Genomic DNA, 16,722 nt, shown 5'->3' on the forward strand with positions numbered 1-16,722 from the left:
AAAAATTTTTTATATTTATCCATCTAAGATCATATTTTAAAATAATATTTCAAAATAATATATACATCAAGTTACAATTTCAAAACATTAAAAATGAAAAAAGCTATAACTATTTAATCATTAATAGGTATATCTTTTAATAATATAATAAAAAATATAATACAAAAATATAATAAATAAACATAAAAAAAATATAATAAAAAATATATTAATAAAATTTATTAAAACTTGTACATGAACAAAATTTATTAAATTAAAATTTATAAATTATAAATAATTCAAAACGTATAAATATCTATATAAATTAACCAATAATGCCAGTTATATATAAATCAGCTAACAATAAATCATTTAAAACAATTTTAGGAAATGTGAGTTTTAGATTTCACTTTTTTGACAAAAATAATAATAAAACTCTAAAACAAGCTATGTAACTTCTAAAAATAGATTTGTTGGGAATTTTCAGCAAAGCTTGAAACAAATTGATATTCCGATGCCCGGAACTTGTCGGAATACGTTCACATTCACAAATATCTAAAGAAATAAAATTATTAAACAGGATTTGCAAGAATTGTGAGTGTTGATTCTTTGAATCGGTCTATAAGTCGATATTTTGCACGGAAAAGATTCTGAATAAAGAGAAGCTGATCAGCGTCATTTGGCATGTGAATCGATAAATTCGAGGACATCGACGCGATCTATTCCAACTAACTTTCGTCACTCGGAAAATTTTCCGATTTGCGAATTTTACGAAGAAATTTACGATGAATCGACGCTAAACGTCTCGCTGGCAGACTTTTCGATGTGGCGGCCGCCGTTTTATTTATAGCAGAGGAGGTCGCGGTGCGTTCCAAAAGCTCCTCGACTCACCAGTATCACCAGCACATCCACACCGAGCTCGTCTCGCATCGAATCCTAGAAATCCTCATTCATCAATAGATTTGTAACTTGGAAAGAAAACTTCTGTTAAAAATAGCGAACCGATTCTCCATCGATGCGATAATTTGAATTCGTTGTCTCGCGATCAGGGTTCTAGAACCCTTTGGGAAACGAACACGTGACTTTTGTATTCGTCACAGCTTGATAGCAAAGTGATCGATTTGGTGTTAATATAGTGAAGTTTTTATGGTTTATTGATAGGAACATTAATCGAACCGGTTGCAGGTGTGTGAAACGTGGTGATTAATCACCGCGTTTGTTAGAGTTAACGTTTCTTGCGATTGTTTACTGGATCGTACTAATTTTACGGTCAAGCTTCTTTAAGAATTAGAAACCGAGAGATAATTGTTATAAAAGCATACTTTTTAATTTTAAGTGCCTTGTTTAGCAAAATAATTTTTAAATAAATTTGATGTAAAAATATATATATAATAATAATAATAATTTAATAATAATATAATAATATAATGTAGTAGATAATTTGGAACACATAACTACATATGTAACTATATATATATAATATCTCATCTTAATTTAATTTAATCTTACATTATATTGTGTTTCATACAATTAAATGTCCAAAATTGATTGAACTATTTGAAAAATTTTTCAATAATAATCATGAAATTTGTTTCATTTAACGTATCTCATCCCTGATGCTAAAAATTATACTGATGAGTCAAGGTCAGGGCTAGAGATTTATGCGTCTGATATACTCTTAAAGACGTCACGGACTGTTACATTAACTTGTCGGCATTGATCCAAAGATCGGACGATGAAACAGCAGTTCCAAATTTTCACAAGATATAGTAATATTTGATATTATCTATTTTGTCAAATTTTTGTTAATATCATTCAATAAAATCATTAAATGTGGATAATTGCGCCATGTGAGACAATATATAATTGGTTAATTTACATCAAATCAAAATGTAAAAATCAGGATCATCTTTAAATGTCAAAATTAGCACTTGGTGCAGAATAAAGGAAATCTGATTATCTCAGGATCTATCTAAATCATATTATATGTGAGCTTAAAATATTATATGCCATATGTAAATCATATAGGAAAAAAGAAATAAAAATAATTGTTTATATATTTTATAAAAAAAAAGCAAATATTATTACAATTTTGAATACACAAGCTTTTGTTGATATATATATGCATAATAAATTTATGGATTCAGTAAACAATTCTAGTAAACGATAAACCTGCAATCAACAATTGCAGAAACTGCTTTCGATCATTGCAAAAAGTGATAGTATGTTTTTTTTAATCTTTACTCTAGAATATATGAATTGAATGTTTCGATGCTCCTTTTCCGTGTGAAACATGTGCATGCTGTGTATTTGTGCCGGACGGATTAAAAGAAAATAGAACAGTAGAACGTAATAAATGTGGCTTCGAACCAGAACTCGACATATTTCGAGCCGGAAGTTGACGGATTTGCAAAGCTGACGAAAACTGAACTGATCGACGTTAGATCCATTTGCTATTCTCAGTGTCAACGAGCATCATCTTTGATTTATCTTGCTCTTCCGTACATCAACTTCCGTTTTCCGATATGGCACATCTACGGCGGGCAGTGAAGCGGGACTACAAATCTTTCGGAAGAAGGGTAAATCCAAACATTTCCAAATAATGTCATTTGTTATAAATTAACAAAACTCTGACAAATTGCGAAAATATAACCAGTCATAGATCCGTTGCAACGAAAATCTTTACCGAAATAATAACTATGTCCTTCGGCCACTAAGAATCCTGGCAATAACTGCCAAACGCCTTGGCTGCGACAGATTTCTTGCATCTCGAAAATATCGAGACCGGAATATTTACTACATCGCTGAGCTCATTAATAAATATATCTGTTTAAAGGTTTTATATAATAATAAAATATATATGGAGAGAAAAGAGATGTGTATGTATGTGAAACAGATCGATATTGTCTAAAATGTATTTTATTTCATACTCATAATAATATTTCAATTGACGAAATGTCTTATTCGTAAGATTGGTTTACAAATTCGCTTGTAAAATAGATATGCTTATAAAAGCGAGTTTCAATTCGATCATCTGCGTCCGCAATCTACTATATAATATATCTCGAGCATGCGCATTCTGTCTTTACGAGCACAATGCTCTTAAATTTTATTTTTGCGCCACGTGACCGCGATGAAAGAAGCTGCCGTCATGCTCGTATAGTTCACCAATCATTTATTTATGAGATGCGATCTTGAGATCGAAGCTGGTATCTCTATATATCTACAGCGTATTCCAGAGTTTTCACATTTCTGACTTGATGTATCTGCAAAATATTCGAATGATTTTGTATACATTCACATATCTCTTCTTATAACATAATAAATCTATAGAACTCAATATTTTTAAATTTATCAAAATTTGTAAATATATATATATATATATATATATATATATATATATATATATATAAAGATCTCAAAAGAGCCAACTTTGAATAAATTAATAAAAGATTTATTAAATTAATAAAAGATAATGATAAAGAAATATAAAGTAATATTTAATCTTTAGAAACTACAATTTTAAACTGCAGAACCTAAAGGTGACAGATTGAAAGAGTGGAAGACGATACGCGCACGCACCCTGCGTGACCTACATAAGTGACCTAGATTTCAAGATGAAACTAATTGCAGAAAATAACTAAGTCCTTTGTATTACCTTGTCATTAATAAATTCTATTTAATTTAGTTTAATCAATCAAAATTATTGTTATTATTTGGCAAAGTTATCACAGAATTATTTATCACACAGTTTAATAAAAATATAAAATATAAAATAAATAACATAAAAACAATATATATAAACAATATATAAAAAGGCGAAAATAATTATTATTTAAAATTTATTTGATTTTCCAAAGTTTATAATAGAAACGATAATATTTATTCGAAATTTGTTTTTAAAAATCATAACATAAAATAATATATCATGGCCAAATAATAATATAATAAGCAATACATATATGCAATACATGTAAAAAATGCTTTGAATCAGTACTCCTGAAGTAAAAATGGCAACTTTTTTTATCTGCGATTCTACTTATATTTATGACATATGGGACACTCACACAATCATATCGTAAATAAAAGTGGACTGAATTTAAAACGAAATCAGCGTTGTCTCATTTTACTGTATTGCTAACGATAAAAGCAATCAACTTATTAGGACAACATATTAGGATCGACCTGGATAAGAGAATTCTGTTATTCTCATTACAATGATGTTTATATACTCTATCAGCGCAAATTTCATATTTATACTAAATACACATATACTTTTTTATATAAAAAGGAATTCAAAATTATATCATCCAGCAATTATACGCAGTATAAATCTGATTTACATTATAGTTCACATTTTCATTGACTTATATAATTACTTACTAATGTTTAAAGTAATTTAATTAATTTAAGTAAAAAAAATAATATTTTCAATAAAAATAATTTATATGCAAAGGTTAAAAAATCACCACATGTTTACATATTCGGAAAAAAAAAATAGAAAATTGCATATTTTCTTCATATATATTATATAACTTTCGCTTGTCTCTTGCAATTGTATCCCCATAGTTCTTCGACAATTTCGCTGCCCTCTCCCCATGATCGGGCGGTTGTATCTGAATATACGTGTACACCGAGTGGTTGATAGGACACGTTGCCGTCAGGGAGCAGTGGCCTGCCGTTGTCGTGCAGGTCGCATGCTCCGGGTGGTTTGCAGAGGAGGACGCGGTGGAGAGGAGCCGGGAATGAAACACCCCTCGGATCGATATAGTCACGGGGGTGTCGTCCACCGACCATCGCAGTGGCGCCCGCATACGGACGAGTCAGAAAACGGCACTATTGCCAGAGTAACGGTGACCCAGCCAGTGATTTGCCAGGATCATGTCGTGTCAGTGCGCGCAGAGACACCGCCGGCCAAATCGCTCTTACGGGCCGTGCATTCACCGTTGCACCTGTGCGGGCTTGCAGGGGTGAAAGTTTGTAGTGGTGAGAGCTCGCATATCGCGGACATGCGTGACGCTACGCGAATCACGATCGTCCCGGAGACGATTACAACGTGATCGAGAGGACTCTTGAAAGCAGATTTTTTTCCTCGATATCGCCGCTACATCGATATATCGATCTTTCGAGCATACTCTGTGGGATTTTCGAGTGATTATGTCGGAGAAACGTGACGCACGTGGGGAAAACGGAAGGCGTTCGGTACCTCTAAAGCAAGATGCTCTCTCATGTTGAGAAAAAGAAAGTTTCCAAGATGAAAGCGTGAATAATTTGGTGCTTGGAAGGAGATTTTTTTTAGTATAAAAGAGAGAGAGAGAAAGAGAAAAAAGGTACGGTGGATGAGAATAATAGGACGAACGCAGGTTTTTTGTAGGGAAAAATTGGTAAGACCGGCCGAAGCTATTTGTCGATCGACTAGCGAGCTGGAACGTGGAAACTGCACTCGAGGTTGCATGATGTCGTTGACCTCCTTCCGGGCGTCACGATTCTGCGGTGTACCATCGGTTTAGCGGCTTTGGCATGGGTTACGAAGAAGAATTTTAATTTATCGAATGAATTCAATTTATGGTATAATTAGGAATGTATACAATATTGTTAACACTTCTTGACTTATTGACGCTTTTTGGAATTATTTTTGAGAATTATCCTTTTGCAGAAAGGATGAGTCTGTAAAAGTATGATAGAAAAAGCTAATTGATTTTTTGTGATTGATTCTGACCTATTGATTCTGATCTATTTCGCGCAATGTTCATCAATAAAAGAAAGCTAAGAATTAGATGAGCAAACGTAAAGATTATTATTTGCCCCTATTTGTTTAATTAAAGATTAATTTTATGAAAAAGAGATATCTATATTAAATATATAATGCATCATGCATTTAATACTTTTAAAACCACTCATGCTGATGAAAATGACTTTATAAGTTCTGCGATATTTTTCAAGGTTTTTTTTTTACAAAGAACAAACTTCTCTGATGTTTACAAAAAACTTTTACTCTCATATTTCATTTTTTTTCTTGACTATAAGATTCTTATTAATCACATATTAATTTGCTACTTAGATATTTTAATTTTGAATGCATATCAAAATTTCGATAATTCAGGCAACGAGGTTCGAAGTAATCTCTCCGTTGAAAAGGGTCAACAATATCGATTATCCAGAAATGAAATTGATAATTCAAGAGTCGATTTCGCGTTTCTTCGAATTGCTGTACTTTCGATTGATTACCGAGGCCAATAACGAGCTTATTTGTGAAGTTATATCTGCAATGAATTAATTAATTATCCAGATAGATGAGGTGATCAGGGAATTGCGTGTCGACATGTAATTCTTTTCTACTCTATTTCAATTCACTTTGGTATTCTAGTCCAATTTCTACTTTTTCATTCTTACCGCGTATCAGCATTTTTAGTTTCCCTTTTTTTCAGAGACGGAACAGGTTAGGTAAATGAGAGTCTCTCCCTTTGGAATATTACTAGTGGGAATTAAATTCCTAGCTCTGCAATATACTTTACTGCACTTCATATGTCGGGTAGAAAAAAAATTTTTTAAATACCGTAAGAATATTACATATTATTTATTTCTCGACTACAAATTACTTAAATAGAACTTCAATTTTAATCTTACATATTAAATTCTATAATATTTTTAAAGGCAGGAAAATTTTGCATTATAAAAAAATTTTGTGCTTTAATTCTGTTTAAAAAATTTATTTTTTACATTATAAAGAAAAATTTATTTTTATGATTTGCAAAATTTTAAGAGAAGATTAGAAAATTATATTGAATGATTATTGATTAATGCGAAATTTGAAAATTGTTTGTCTTCTTTATTACTTATAGCAAACGTTAATTGCGCATAGTTTTCCTTTGATCGCATTGATCGAAATTTTCCAATAAATTGATTTTGGAAAAACGTAGATTGCATCCGACGCTTGTAAACATACTCAATTTACATAAGTAGGATTATCGATAGTGACTTCCGATCTTTTCTAATTCAAGAATTCTTTAATAACGGGGATAATCAATAGAAAAGTTTTGTCGTTAAAGCTATAGACGTACGAGTCAGATAAAATAGAACTACTGATTTTCAATTAATTAGAAGTTACCGATATGATATGGAAAAAGGAATCTTTATTCTTATCACGATTGTTCTAAAATTCGGCGATTCATAATCTTTAAAAAGTAAAACAGACAAATAAATTTACAAAATCATAAGTTTCCATGAATAAAAGCGTTTTCTCTTAATTACTAATGGTTTTTATTTTCAATAAATGAAAGGATTATTCAAAAGTTGCTTTTAGTTATTTATTATTTTTATAGGGAAGAAAATTTAAATTTGAATTATATAGCAAAGGAAACAATATATGCAGTATATGTATAAAAACAAAATATGAAAGATATTCTAGTTGATTGGAAATTTTTACACTCTACTTTTTCATTTCTAGCAGTACATTATCAATGTCTTTAATATATTTTGTAGTGAAAGAAAACGGTTCTTACAAGAGAGCGGAGAATAAAATACATTCTAATGAGATCGTTATATAAAATCCATTGCGACATTTATATTAGCACAATGCTCGCATGTCACATCTAATAGAATTATCGGATTGCATAGCCAATGAAATTTCCAATCAACTGTGATTGCGGTGAATATTTCAAATGATTAGTGGAACAGATCGCGTGCAAGTAACGTAACTTTATATCAATCGAGTCATGAATCAGAAAGTGGCGGATTGAAAATTTGTTACGTGCATTTCATGATTGAAAGCCTGCTAGTAATGTGATATTATTTTAGTAGACGTAATGGTTTTATCAATCCTTATAAAGATCGTACGAAATTGATAAAGATTATTCTATCGTCAGTTACCTTTAATTTTTCTCTTTAATGCAGAATGTTGCAAGTATAATTTTCGATAATAATTACAATTTATCAGAGAGTATATATATAATTAGAAAATTAGGACCTTCTATATTCTCTAGAATATCTAGTTCTAAATGTGTGTAAAAGCTAGTGGTAGAATCCATTATTCATTATTACCAGCGTTGACGTATGAGATATTTTTATCCTTTATCTCGTATCGTTGCTTTATAATTTATTGATGCTTCGTGCTTACATGTACATTTTCGGCAATGTGGGGCAGACAATTTTAGGGAGTGGTATTAACTTCTTCGTAGTTCCTTTATATTTTTATACACGCAAATTTAATCAGGTCAATTATGGAACGAATAGATTTAGGAAATGGTTCAATTTCATTCTATTTTTCTATCTTTATTTTTATTTTAATTGTATAATATTATATAATGATGATATAAATAATGATATAAATAATATTATATACATTCTTAAAATAGCACGACGATATCACAAGCCTACGAGGGTCAGTTGCAAAAAGCAGAGTAGGTGGATCTGACAGATTTTTTGATGCTAAAAACGAATCTAACCAAATAATTCAAAAATGGCTAATTCGGCCAATTTCATGAATTTATTTTGGGAAACCTAATTTTTTGAAATTTCTGTCAATGGCATCATATAGTACTAGTCTTCACCTTTCAAATCCATTTTCGATTGTCGCACGATTTTTTTCGCTGAGATATTTAAGTATGAAGTTATAGGAAAATTTACGTTAAAGAAAATTTTAAGCATCAATGTGGCAGAGCCATATGACATCCGTCATCTTGAAATTTTAAGGATTTTTTGCATTATTTAACCATAAATTTTACTCAAAAATCTGACGTGCTGGAAAAATTCTGCAGCCAGATTTGTTTTCAACGTCAGAAAACCTATCAGATTCATCTACTCTGCTTTTTGTAACTAACAGAACCTAAAACTTCGCAATTCTGTGTATTTAGTTCATGAAAATCAATATTGTGCTAAATTTAATACACAATTAGATTAATAAATTACTGCGTTCGTCCAATATAATTTATACGCATACAATTTTTTATAGAATTATCTTTTTCAATGACGTGCTTTTTTGCAGTCGATTCAAATCGAAGTTCTACTGTATCTTGCAGATTACTATATTAAAGAAATTAATATTTTGAATCGGACCTAATTATTCGCTATGAACGCGAAACGCACCGTAACCTGTCATCGTGGAATGATGATGATAATGATTGCACAAAAATAGATCAAAATTTATGTTTGGATGGCTTGCAAACGAAAACGAAAAAAGATGATTGAGATACCACGTGTCTGAGGAAAGCTCTCTGAAATCCTGTGCCACTGCGCCATTCAACATGGCGTAGCGGCACAAGCTCGAATATCTGTGCAACATAGAGACCAAGCATTTTAACGAGAATGAAAATAGTCATGCGGTAGCATGGACTAAACGAGAGCTCTTAGAGTATCAACCCGATAAATTTCGGCTCCGAATTGGGGCGAAGGCAGATTAAGCACCATCAGAACAACAACCCTGGCATCCATGGTGATGATTCCCGGCGATGATCGGGTACAATCAACACAATTCTGGCTACAACAAGCTATTTACCCAGGTATATTAGGAGAACCACGAATTTCTTTAACTTCCATTTACTCAACAAACATAAAAAGTATCGAAAATGTTTTATTATTTTTTGACAAAATGTTATCAATCAAACATCATCGTTAAACGTCATTATTTATCTGTCATTAATAACGAATTTTGTTTTACTGTTTCGATATAATTTATCTTTCTTTAAAATTTGTTCTCATCTTATTGTTGGTCATTTCTTTTTCCCCCCGATCACGTTTCGCAAGCTGTAATAAACAAGAATATATTTATACAAAATTGTTTACCTTTTTATTTTTCTTATCAAAAAATAATTGTAATTAAACACAAAGGAGTCTACATATTGTGAAAGAGGTTTCCGTATAAAAATAACTGATTATATCGGAATCGCACTTTGAGCAAGGAGGCGCAAGAAAAAACGTTCGATCACATCAAAGACGCGCCACTTCGTAGACGTATAGGATTTTCTACAACATATCGTTTAAGGTCCGTATTAGGCAACGTGGCGTAAAGCAAAAGCAATCATCCGTGCCATCATTGCAGCAATAATTTACGCCAATCGCGCGCTTGATCGAAGTCAACTTTTCTTTTAACATGAGCTTCGTGCTTGGACGGTATGCTTTATTGACCTTGAACTGCAGATTTTGTGTCCTTGATATTTTTCTCATTTTATACATTTTCCAAGACATTACTACTGAGATTCTGTACAAAAGTCTCCAGTATTGGACTCTAAATCAATCTCATTTTGATTGACAGTTTACAATTTGTTTTATCGATAAATATATAGTAAACATCATTTTAGTAGTATTATTAATATTATTAAATATTATTAATATTTTTATATATAATTATGATAGAATTTTAAATTGATCAACTTTGTTTCGAAATAATTGAAATTTTAATTGATATTTGGAATTTAATTTTATATGAGTTATAATTCTAATTACAGGTAATTATTTTTTATTTATTTTTATGTTGAATACATAAGTGACTGAAATGCACATATTTAACATGATTGTTTTGATTGTTTATTGAACTAGTATTTACTCGGTTGTTTCAAATCATATAAATAGATATTATTGAAGTTTCTTGTTTTTTTTTTGTGGAAAATGTCATGCAATAATCACAAGCTCTTCTGATAACTGACATTGTTTAGTAATGAAAACGTAGCAAGCTTTTAAAAAATTTTCAAAGTATCAGTTATCAGAAGAGTTCGCGATCATTGCATGACATTTTCCACAAAATAACAAGAAGCATCAAATGTCTATTTATATGATTTGAAAAGATCGAATAAACACACACACACACAGATTCAATAAGCAATCAAAACAAATATATACATTGCAGTCACTTATGTGCTCGAAATAAAAATAAATGAAAAAATAAATACTACTAGAAAATTGTAGTTCTCAACTAAAATTAAATTATTCCAAATAATTTTAATTAAAATTTCAATTATTTCAAGAAATTAAGCTGATAAATTTAAAATTCTATCATAATTATATCTATGTTAAATTAGAAGTATATATTTATACATATAAATGCTTTCTATAAATATATAAATGCATACATATTTTATCTTGACCACTTACAATTTGCAGGTATAGATAGTATATAATATATACAATATATATACATTCTATATACAGATTTTCAGGAAAAAAATGAAGTAGAAAATATAGAAATAATAATACTTTTTTTAAAGGATTATTTATTAAGTATTTTTAGAACATTATTATAATATACATTTCGAATCGATTAAATTTTCTCTCTTGCTTTTATCATGCAAATTGCAGGCACTCGAAATATTCTTACCGTAAGCATCCATGTATTTATATATTTATAAAAAAAAGTGTTGAAGATATAATACATCCAATAAAAATTGTTAGCATGACCACGACCTGCCGGATAAATACATTTATTCTTCAACAAGTCTTTCTAAAAGAAAGATGATTCTGATAATTTCTCCTATAAAAACAATCTTGACGATTTTATAATTTATTGATGCAAATCAAATATGATAAATTTTGAAAGATAATCCAATGCTGGATATAATTAAATTGAAATATAATAAAATAAAAATAAAATTGAAATATATAAATAAATAATATTATTATAACATAAAAATTCTCATTATGATTTTACCTGAAAATAAGAGCAAAGCTGACCTTTACTGGTTTTGAGTGAAATCTTTGTTCTATACAAATTCTATCTTAAGTATATAAAAATTTATTACTATTTTTATTTTAAAATAATAATTATTTATTAAGGTAAACATATCTATAAAAGATAAACAATTTCTATTAATAAAATTAATTTAGAAAATACGCCCCAACAATTATGTTAAATAAAGCATGTAAATTATTCTTTAATAGGGGGAAAAGTGAGTTTAACAGATGCATAGAAAGATGTCTCCCCAAGTAATATTTATATCTATAATATAATTGTCATATATAATACATGAATTTGTAATACATATAAGTGAGTTTGGCATTTAAATATCCGTGGATCCATAGATGGCACTAAATTTATCGAGATAATTAATAAAATAACTGATATTCCATATCCCCTTAATACACTAATTAAAGTTCATGCTGGCCTCAATCTCTTGTTTACAACGACAAATATCAAATATACGTAGGTCTTCTTCCCTATACCCGATCGATTCTTTTAATTTTAACAGGAACTAATTAACGCTTGCTAGACTGCTTTCCTTTGTTATAAGGTAATCTACGCCGATGCTTGTAGGGTGTGATAGACGTAATGAACTGCGTCGCACAGCACTTTATCAGTCACGGTCTCGCGGACAAAGTCATAGTTAGCGTTACATGATTACACAGAATAAATAGATGTTGCTTAAATATACAGAATTCAAGGAATAAAACTCCTCTTTAAATATCGATATATGAGGGCGATTTAATAAATAAAGTAACAAAACATGTGCTATATGCGTATAGTTGCCAATGTTACCTTATTTATTGAATTATCCTAGAAAGGGTTCGTAGGTGGTGTTAATGTTAATATATTTTTGTTATAAATAATCTTAAGAACGCAATTTCAAATTAATCAAAGAATATTGCAATTAATGTGCGTGATAATGTATTTATAATAAAAACTTGTATCACATATACTTATAATCGATTTGCCTGAAAATACTATATATATTGCAATAGAGATAAATTGATATTTGAAATTAATTTCTCTCTTTCTCTCTCTTAAGATTATTCCTTGGATAACTTTATTTAAGTCTCGATCAAAAAGAATTTTAAATTGCATGTTGAAAGGCAATATCAATAAAAAATGTTGTGCGGGATGATTTAAAACAATATTATAGATATTATCCCTAAAAAATATTAATTCGCCATAAATGGAAAAAGAGATATATATAAAATTTATTTAGTTAACACTCAATACAAATACAATAACAGAATTTTCCTATGTTTCCTAAAACTTAATTGTCTGTGAAATTACACGAATCTCACGAATAACTTGTCTGATTTTAGGGTTCGGCGGACTCGAATTACTCGCAGCCGAGCTCAGATCTCTCGCTGGACGAAGAGAAGGAAAGCTTGCGACGCGAGAAGGAGAGGCAGGCCCTCAATCAACTCGAAAAAGCCAGAGTAAGTCATTAATCCCCCGCGTGCTCCAGTTTGCCTCGTTCATTTACAGCTACACGTTTTATCTTTTTTTTTTCTCTTCTCACGCTGGATCATCGCATATCGATTGAGCGGGCGTATCTTATCACATCCATCGTATTTCATCACGGCATCATAAACATCGAGAATTTGCATGGAAAGCGACGGAGGTGAAATTCCGTCCGCGACGGAACGCAGTGTCGAGATAGGAAATGAGAAAAAATGAAATAAAACGCAGCTCAGTGAAGTACCAATCAGACGCTTCGCGCAACTTCTTTTCGCGCTTATACTCCAAGTTATGAAGAAAAATTTATGGAAAAATATGATCCGATCTAAGAATCATACGAGTGCTGCGAATGTCTTACATGCGGCAATAACGTCGGTACTCACGTCGCTCGAGAGATATTTTACAGAGAAAAACATGCGTGGCAAATATTTGTTGAAATGCTGTTATGTTTCCTGTATTTCTATTTTATTTTTTTCTGATAAAATTTTTATAGAAACAAATATAAAAAAGAATAATATGAAATAATCACAAATATATTAACTTGCTAAAAAAATACTCTCAATTTAAATTTAATTATGAAGTGTAAAATAAAATATTCAGAATACAATATATCTTTTCTGTGTGAATTGTAATTTTACATTTGGAAATATCTAGGCAGACACAAGTGACTGAGTGAACGAAGATGGTAGAATCAGCTGACAAACGTCATTTCAAGTAAAGCTAGGAAATATAGCAACATCAAATATGAAGATCTGATCGACTCAGTCTTCTTCGGCTTAGCAATGAACGGATATTGATTGGCGAGAGACGACCTTCGAGGGATAGTTCGTCGCAATAAAAATGAAAAGCTCTTTCACATCGCTATAATAGTCTTTTATTCTTTATTGAAGAGACGACGTTGTCACTGGCAATGCGTCCACGCATAAGCTGACAATGTTGTCGATCGGCCGTGAAGCTTGCCGACGCGACGCGACGATGTAGTCGGCTTTTATTTTCCACTTCATACAAGCGATATAGCTATCCGTGTTTGTGTACATATCGCGATATAGAAGCTGCACCGTGACCCGATAGAAAAGTCGATAACACGGAAAGAGGGCGATGATACGTAACTAAATGCGGTGGTACGCGACGACACCGCGTTGTTTGCCATCCAAGTTGATAATCATAGCCCAGCTTTCTTTCCTCTGAGTAATCGCAAATGGATTACAGATTACATTATAAAGCAGATGGATTCAAAAAAAATCATGTAAACGAAATTGATTTAGTTAAATAAAATATATCTTCTTTTTATATTTTTTATGATTTACGTCAAAAATACCGTAACATTGATTAAACGAATATAATGTGGAGTGTATTTATGAATTCTTTATACAATTTTCCAATTTACGTTTCAGTCAAAGCCGGTAGCGTTTGCAGTGCGGACCAACGTGAGCTATGACGGATCCGTCGACGATGATTCACCCGTTCACGGCTCCGCCGTCAGCTTTGACATCCGCGACTTTCTTCACATCAAGGTAGCAGGGCATGTTTAGATCTTTTCTCGCAACGCATTCCGAAATTTTTTTCGCTCATGAATGATGCGCTTTCATCCAGGAGAAGTACGACAACAACTGGTGGATTGGCAGGCTCGTGAAAGAAAACTGCGACGTGGGTTTCATCCCGTCACCGGTGAAGCTGGAGGCCTTAAGGTTACAGGCGAGCGCCGCGCGTGGTACGAAAGGCCTGTACTCCACGCGAGGAGGGTCTTCAGGGAACCTTGGCGAGAGTGGTATGCCCTCACGTGGTTCCACACCACCTACGCCAGGTATCCTAGCACGTCCTTCTTTCTTTCCCCCAAAATTCACGATGTACTCAATTCGATGTACCTGATCGGGAAATTTCTCAGCTTGATCCTCGACGTGTATTACAGTGCATTACAGGCGGACGAATTATTGCCACAGGCCGGTAGTAAAAAAATGTGACGAATAAACGTTCGCTTGAAAAATTCTAAGTATCCCACTATTTCAGATACACATACACCAGCTTTCAGCGCTTATATCGCCCCGAATTTTAGATCGAAGCAATTTCTGTGTAGTCCGCAAGTGAATAAAACTACGCGTACTAACGCATACGCAAATCATGTTAATTTAATATTATAACATTTAATGAAACATGTAGATTTTCTTTAATATTATTACAATTTTTGTCAGATCTCGATATTAAATCATATTTCTAGCAATCATTTATTGGGCTGAAAAATGTGTAAATGCCCCACACAGATACGTCACTACGTCTGCCATGGATATATTCCTACAGGTGTATCTGGGTTTGTGCCACTCTCCACTACATACACCCCTGTTTAATACGATTGGGTGAGAATTTTAGTTTGCCTGTGACAAACACAGATAAATTAACTATGGATTTTATGAAAAACTTTGAGAACAATCTAAGAAAATTATCTATTAAAATACAAATAATCATTGAAAACCGGTTGTCACATATTATCAATCATCTTCCTTCCTATTCACATCTTTTCGTGACAATTTCAATAATAATATAAAACATTTACCCATTATTACACAAACATCTCTAAACTAAAATCCCAATTTAATTTTTACACGAGTTTATAAAGACAACATCACTTTGAATAATCTCATGAAAGAGAATTTGCTTAATAATATGGAGACAAACACTGTCCTCAAGAAAAATCCTTAAAAATACTTAAGAAACATACTAATACGATGAAAGAACTCAAATTTTATTTCCATTTTCATCTATACATCGTTACTTTATAATGATGAGTTGCTATCGAGGGCTCACAGATTCTTAAAAATATATAAATTAAATTGTCCATTTAGAATAATAGTTTCTTTTCCTAAAACAGTCCTTTATTACTTAGTCTCTCATTTACAGTAAATTATATTTAAAAATTTTTATATATTGCCACGTCAGAGAAATAGTTTTCAATTAGTAAGAAACACTCAAAAATATATACACATTAATAATAAAAAAAAAATCTAATTTAATTTCACTTAATATTATTTCTTTGTTTATAAATTATCTTGTAAATTATACTTTCCTTAAAAATGCGCTAGATAACATATCCGAGAAATATAATTACTTATCTGATAATTATGAAACATTCTGAGTCACATTTTTGATCATTATTACATTCCTAAGGCGGAATTTCTTTCGGTTGTTAGTTTTATGTTTTAAATTCTACATTTTTCATACTCAATAGGATTCTTTACCAATAAATTTACGTATTCTCGTGAGCTCTCCTTTGTTCCCCAACATTATGAATATAGTATTACAAAAATTTGTAGAAAAAGAAGTCCTTGAAATGTTAAAGTTCACTTCCTCCATTTGTTTTAGATATATATAGATGACATGGTTCTTGCTATCCTTTCTGATTTGATAAATTACGCATCAGATATCTTTATTTCTTTCTACTCTCGATTGCAAAACTTTAGTGTAAAAGTTTGACAAATAATAGATTAAACTTTTTTGATATCCTTATGATTTTATAAAATATAATTTATGTGACTCATTTCATAAAACAATATTTTTTCAGACAGATATCTTAACTGTTTATCTTAATATTCACCTTATCAAAAAAGACATTGTGA

General features: G+C 31.2%; 1 protein-coding gene across 4 annotated transcripts in view; it reads left to right on the forward strand.

Moving 5' to 3' along the window:
- Positions 1-884: 884 nt before the first annotated feature.
- LOC145970754 (voltage-dependent L-type calcium channel subunit beta-2-like) overlaps positions 885-16,722 on the forward strand; it is a 33,651-nt gene continuing 17,813 nt past the window's right edge. The window contains exons 1-5 of one of the 4 annotated variants that reach the window (XM_083097676.1): positions 885-1,164; positions 2,229-2,558; positions 12,976-13,092; positions 14,509-14,628; positions 14,708-14,918. In XM_083097676.1, coding sequence (XP_082953802.1) covers positions 2,505-2,558; positions 12,976-13,092; positions 14,509-14,628; positions 14,708-14,918 — 502 coding nt within the window. In that variant the 5' untranslated portion in view covers positions 885-1,164; positions 2,229-2,504. Of the gene's footprint in view, positions 1,165-2,228; positions 2,559-4,716; positions 5,310-8,962; positions 9,477-12,975; positions 13,093-14,508; positions 14,629-14,707; positions 14,919-16,722 lie in introns of those variants that run through there. The other 3 variants (XM_083097680.1, XM_083097677.1, XM_083097678.1) reach the window with 3 other exon arrangements.

Source organism: Camponotus vicinus, unplaced genomic scaffold, assembly GCF_025532165.1.
Source record: "Camponotus vicinus isolate PSW18456_S1 unplaced genomic scaffold, iyCamVici1.0 SCAF_4, whole genome shotgun sequence".
NCBI classification, from domain to species: Eukaryota; Metazoa; Arthropoda; class Insecta; order Hymenoptera; family Formicidae; genus Camponotus; species Camponotus vicinus.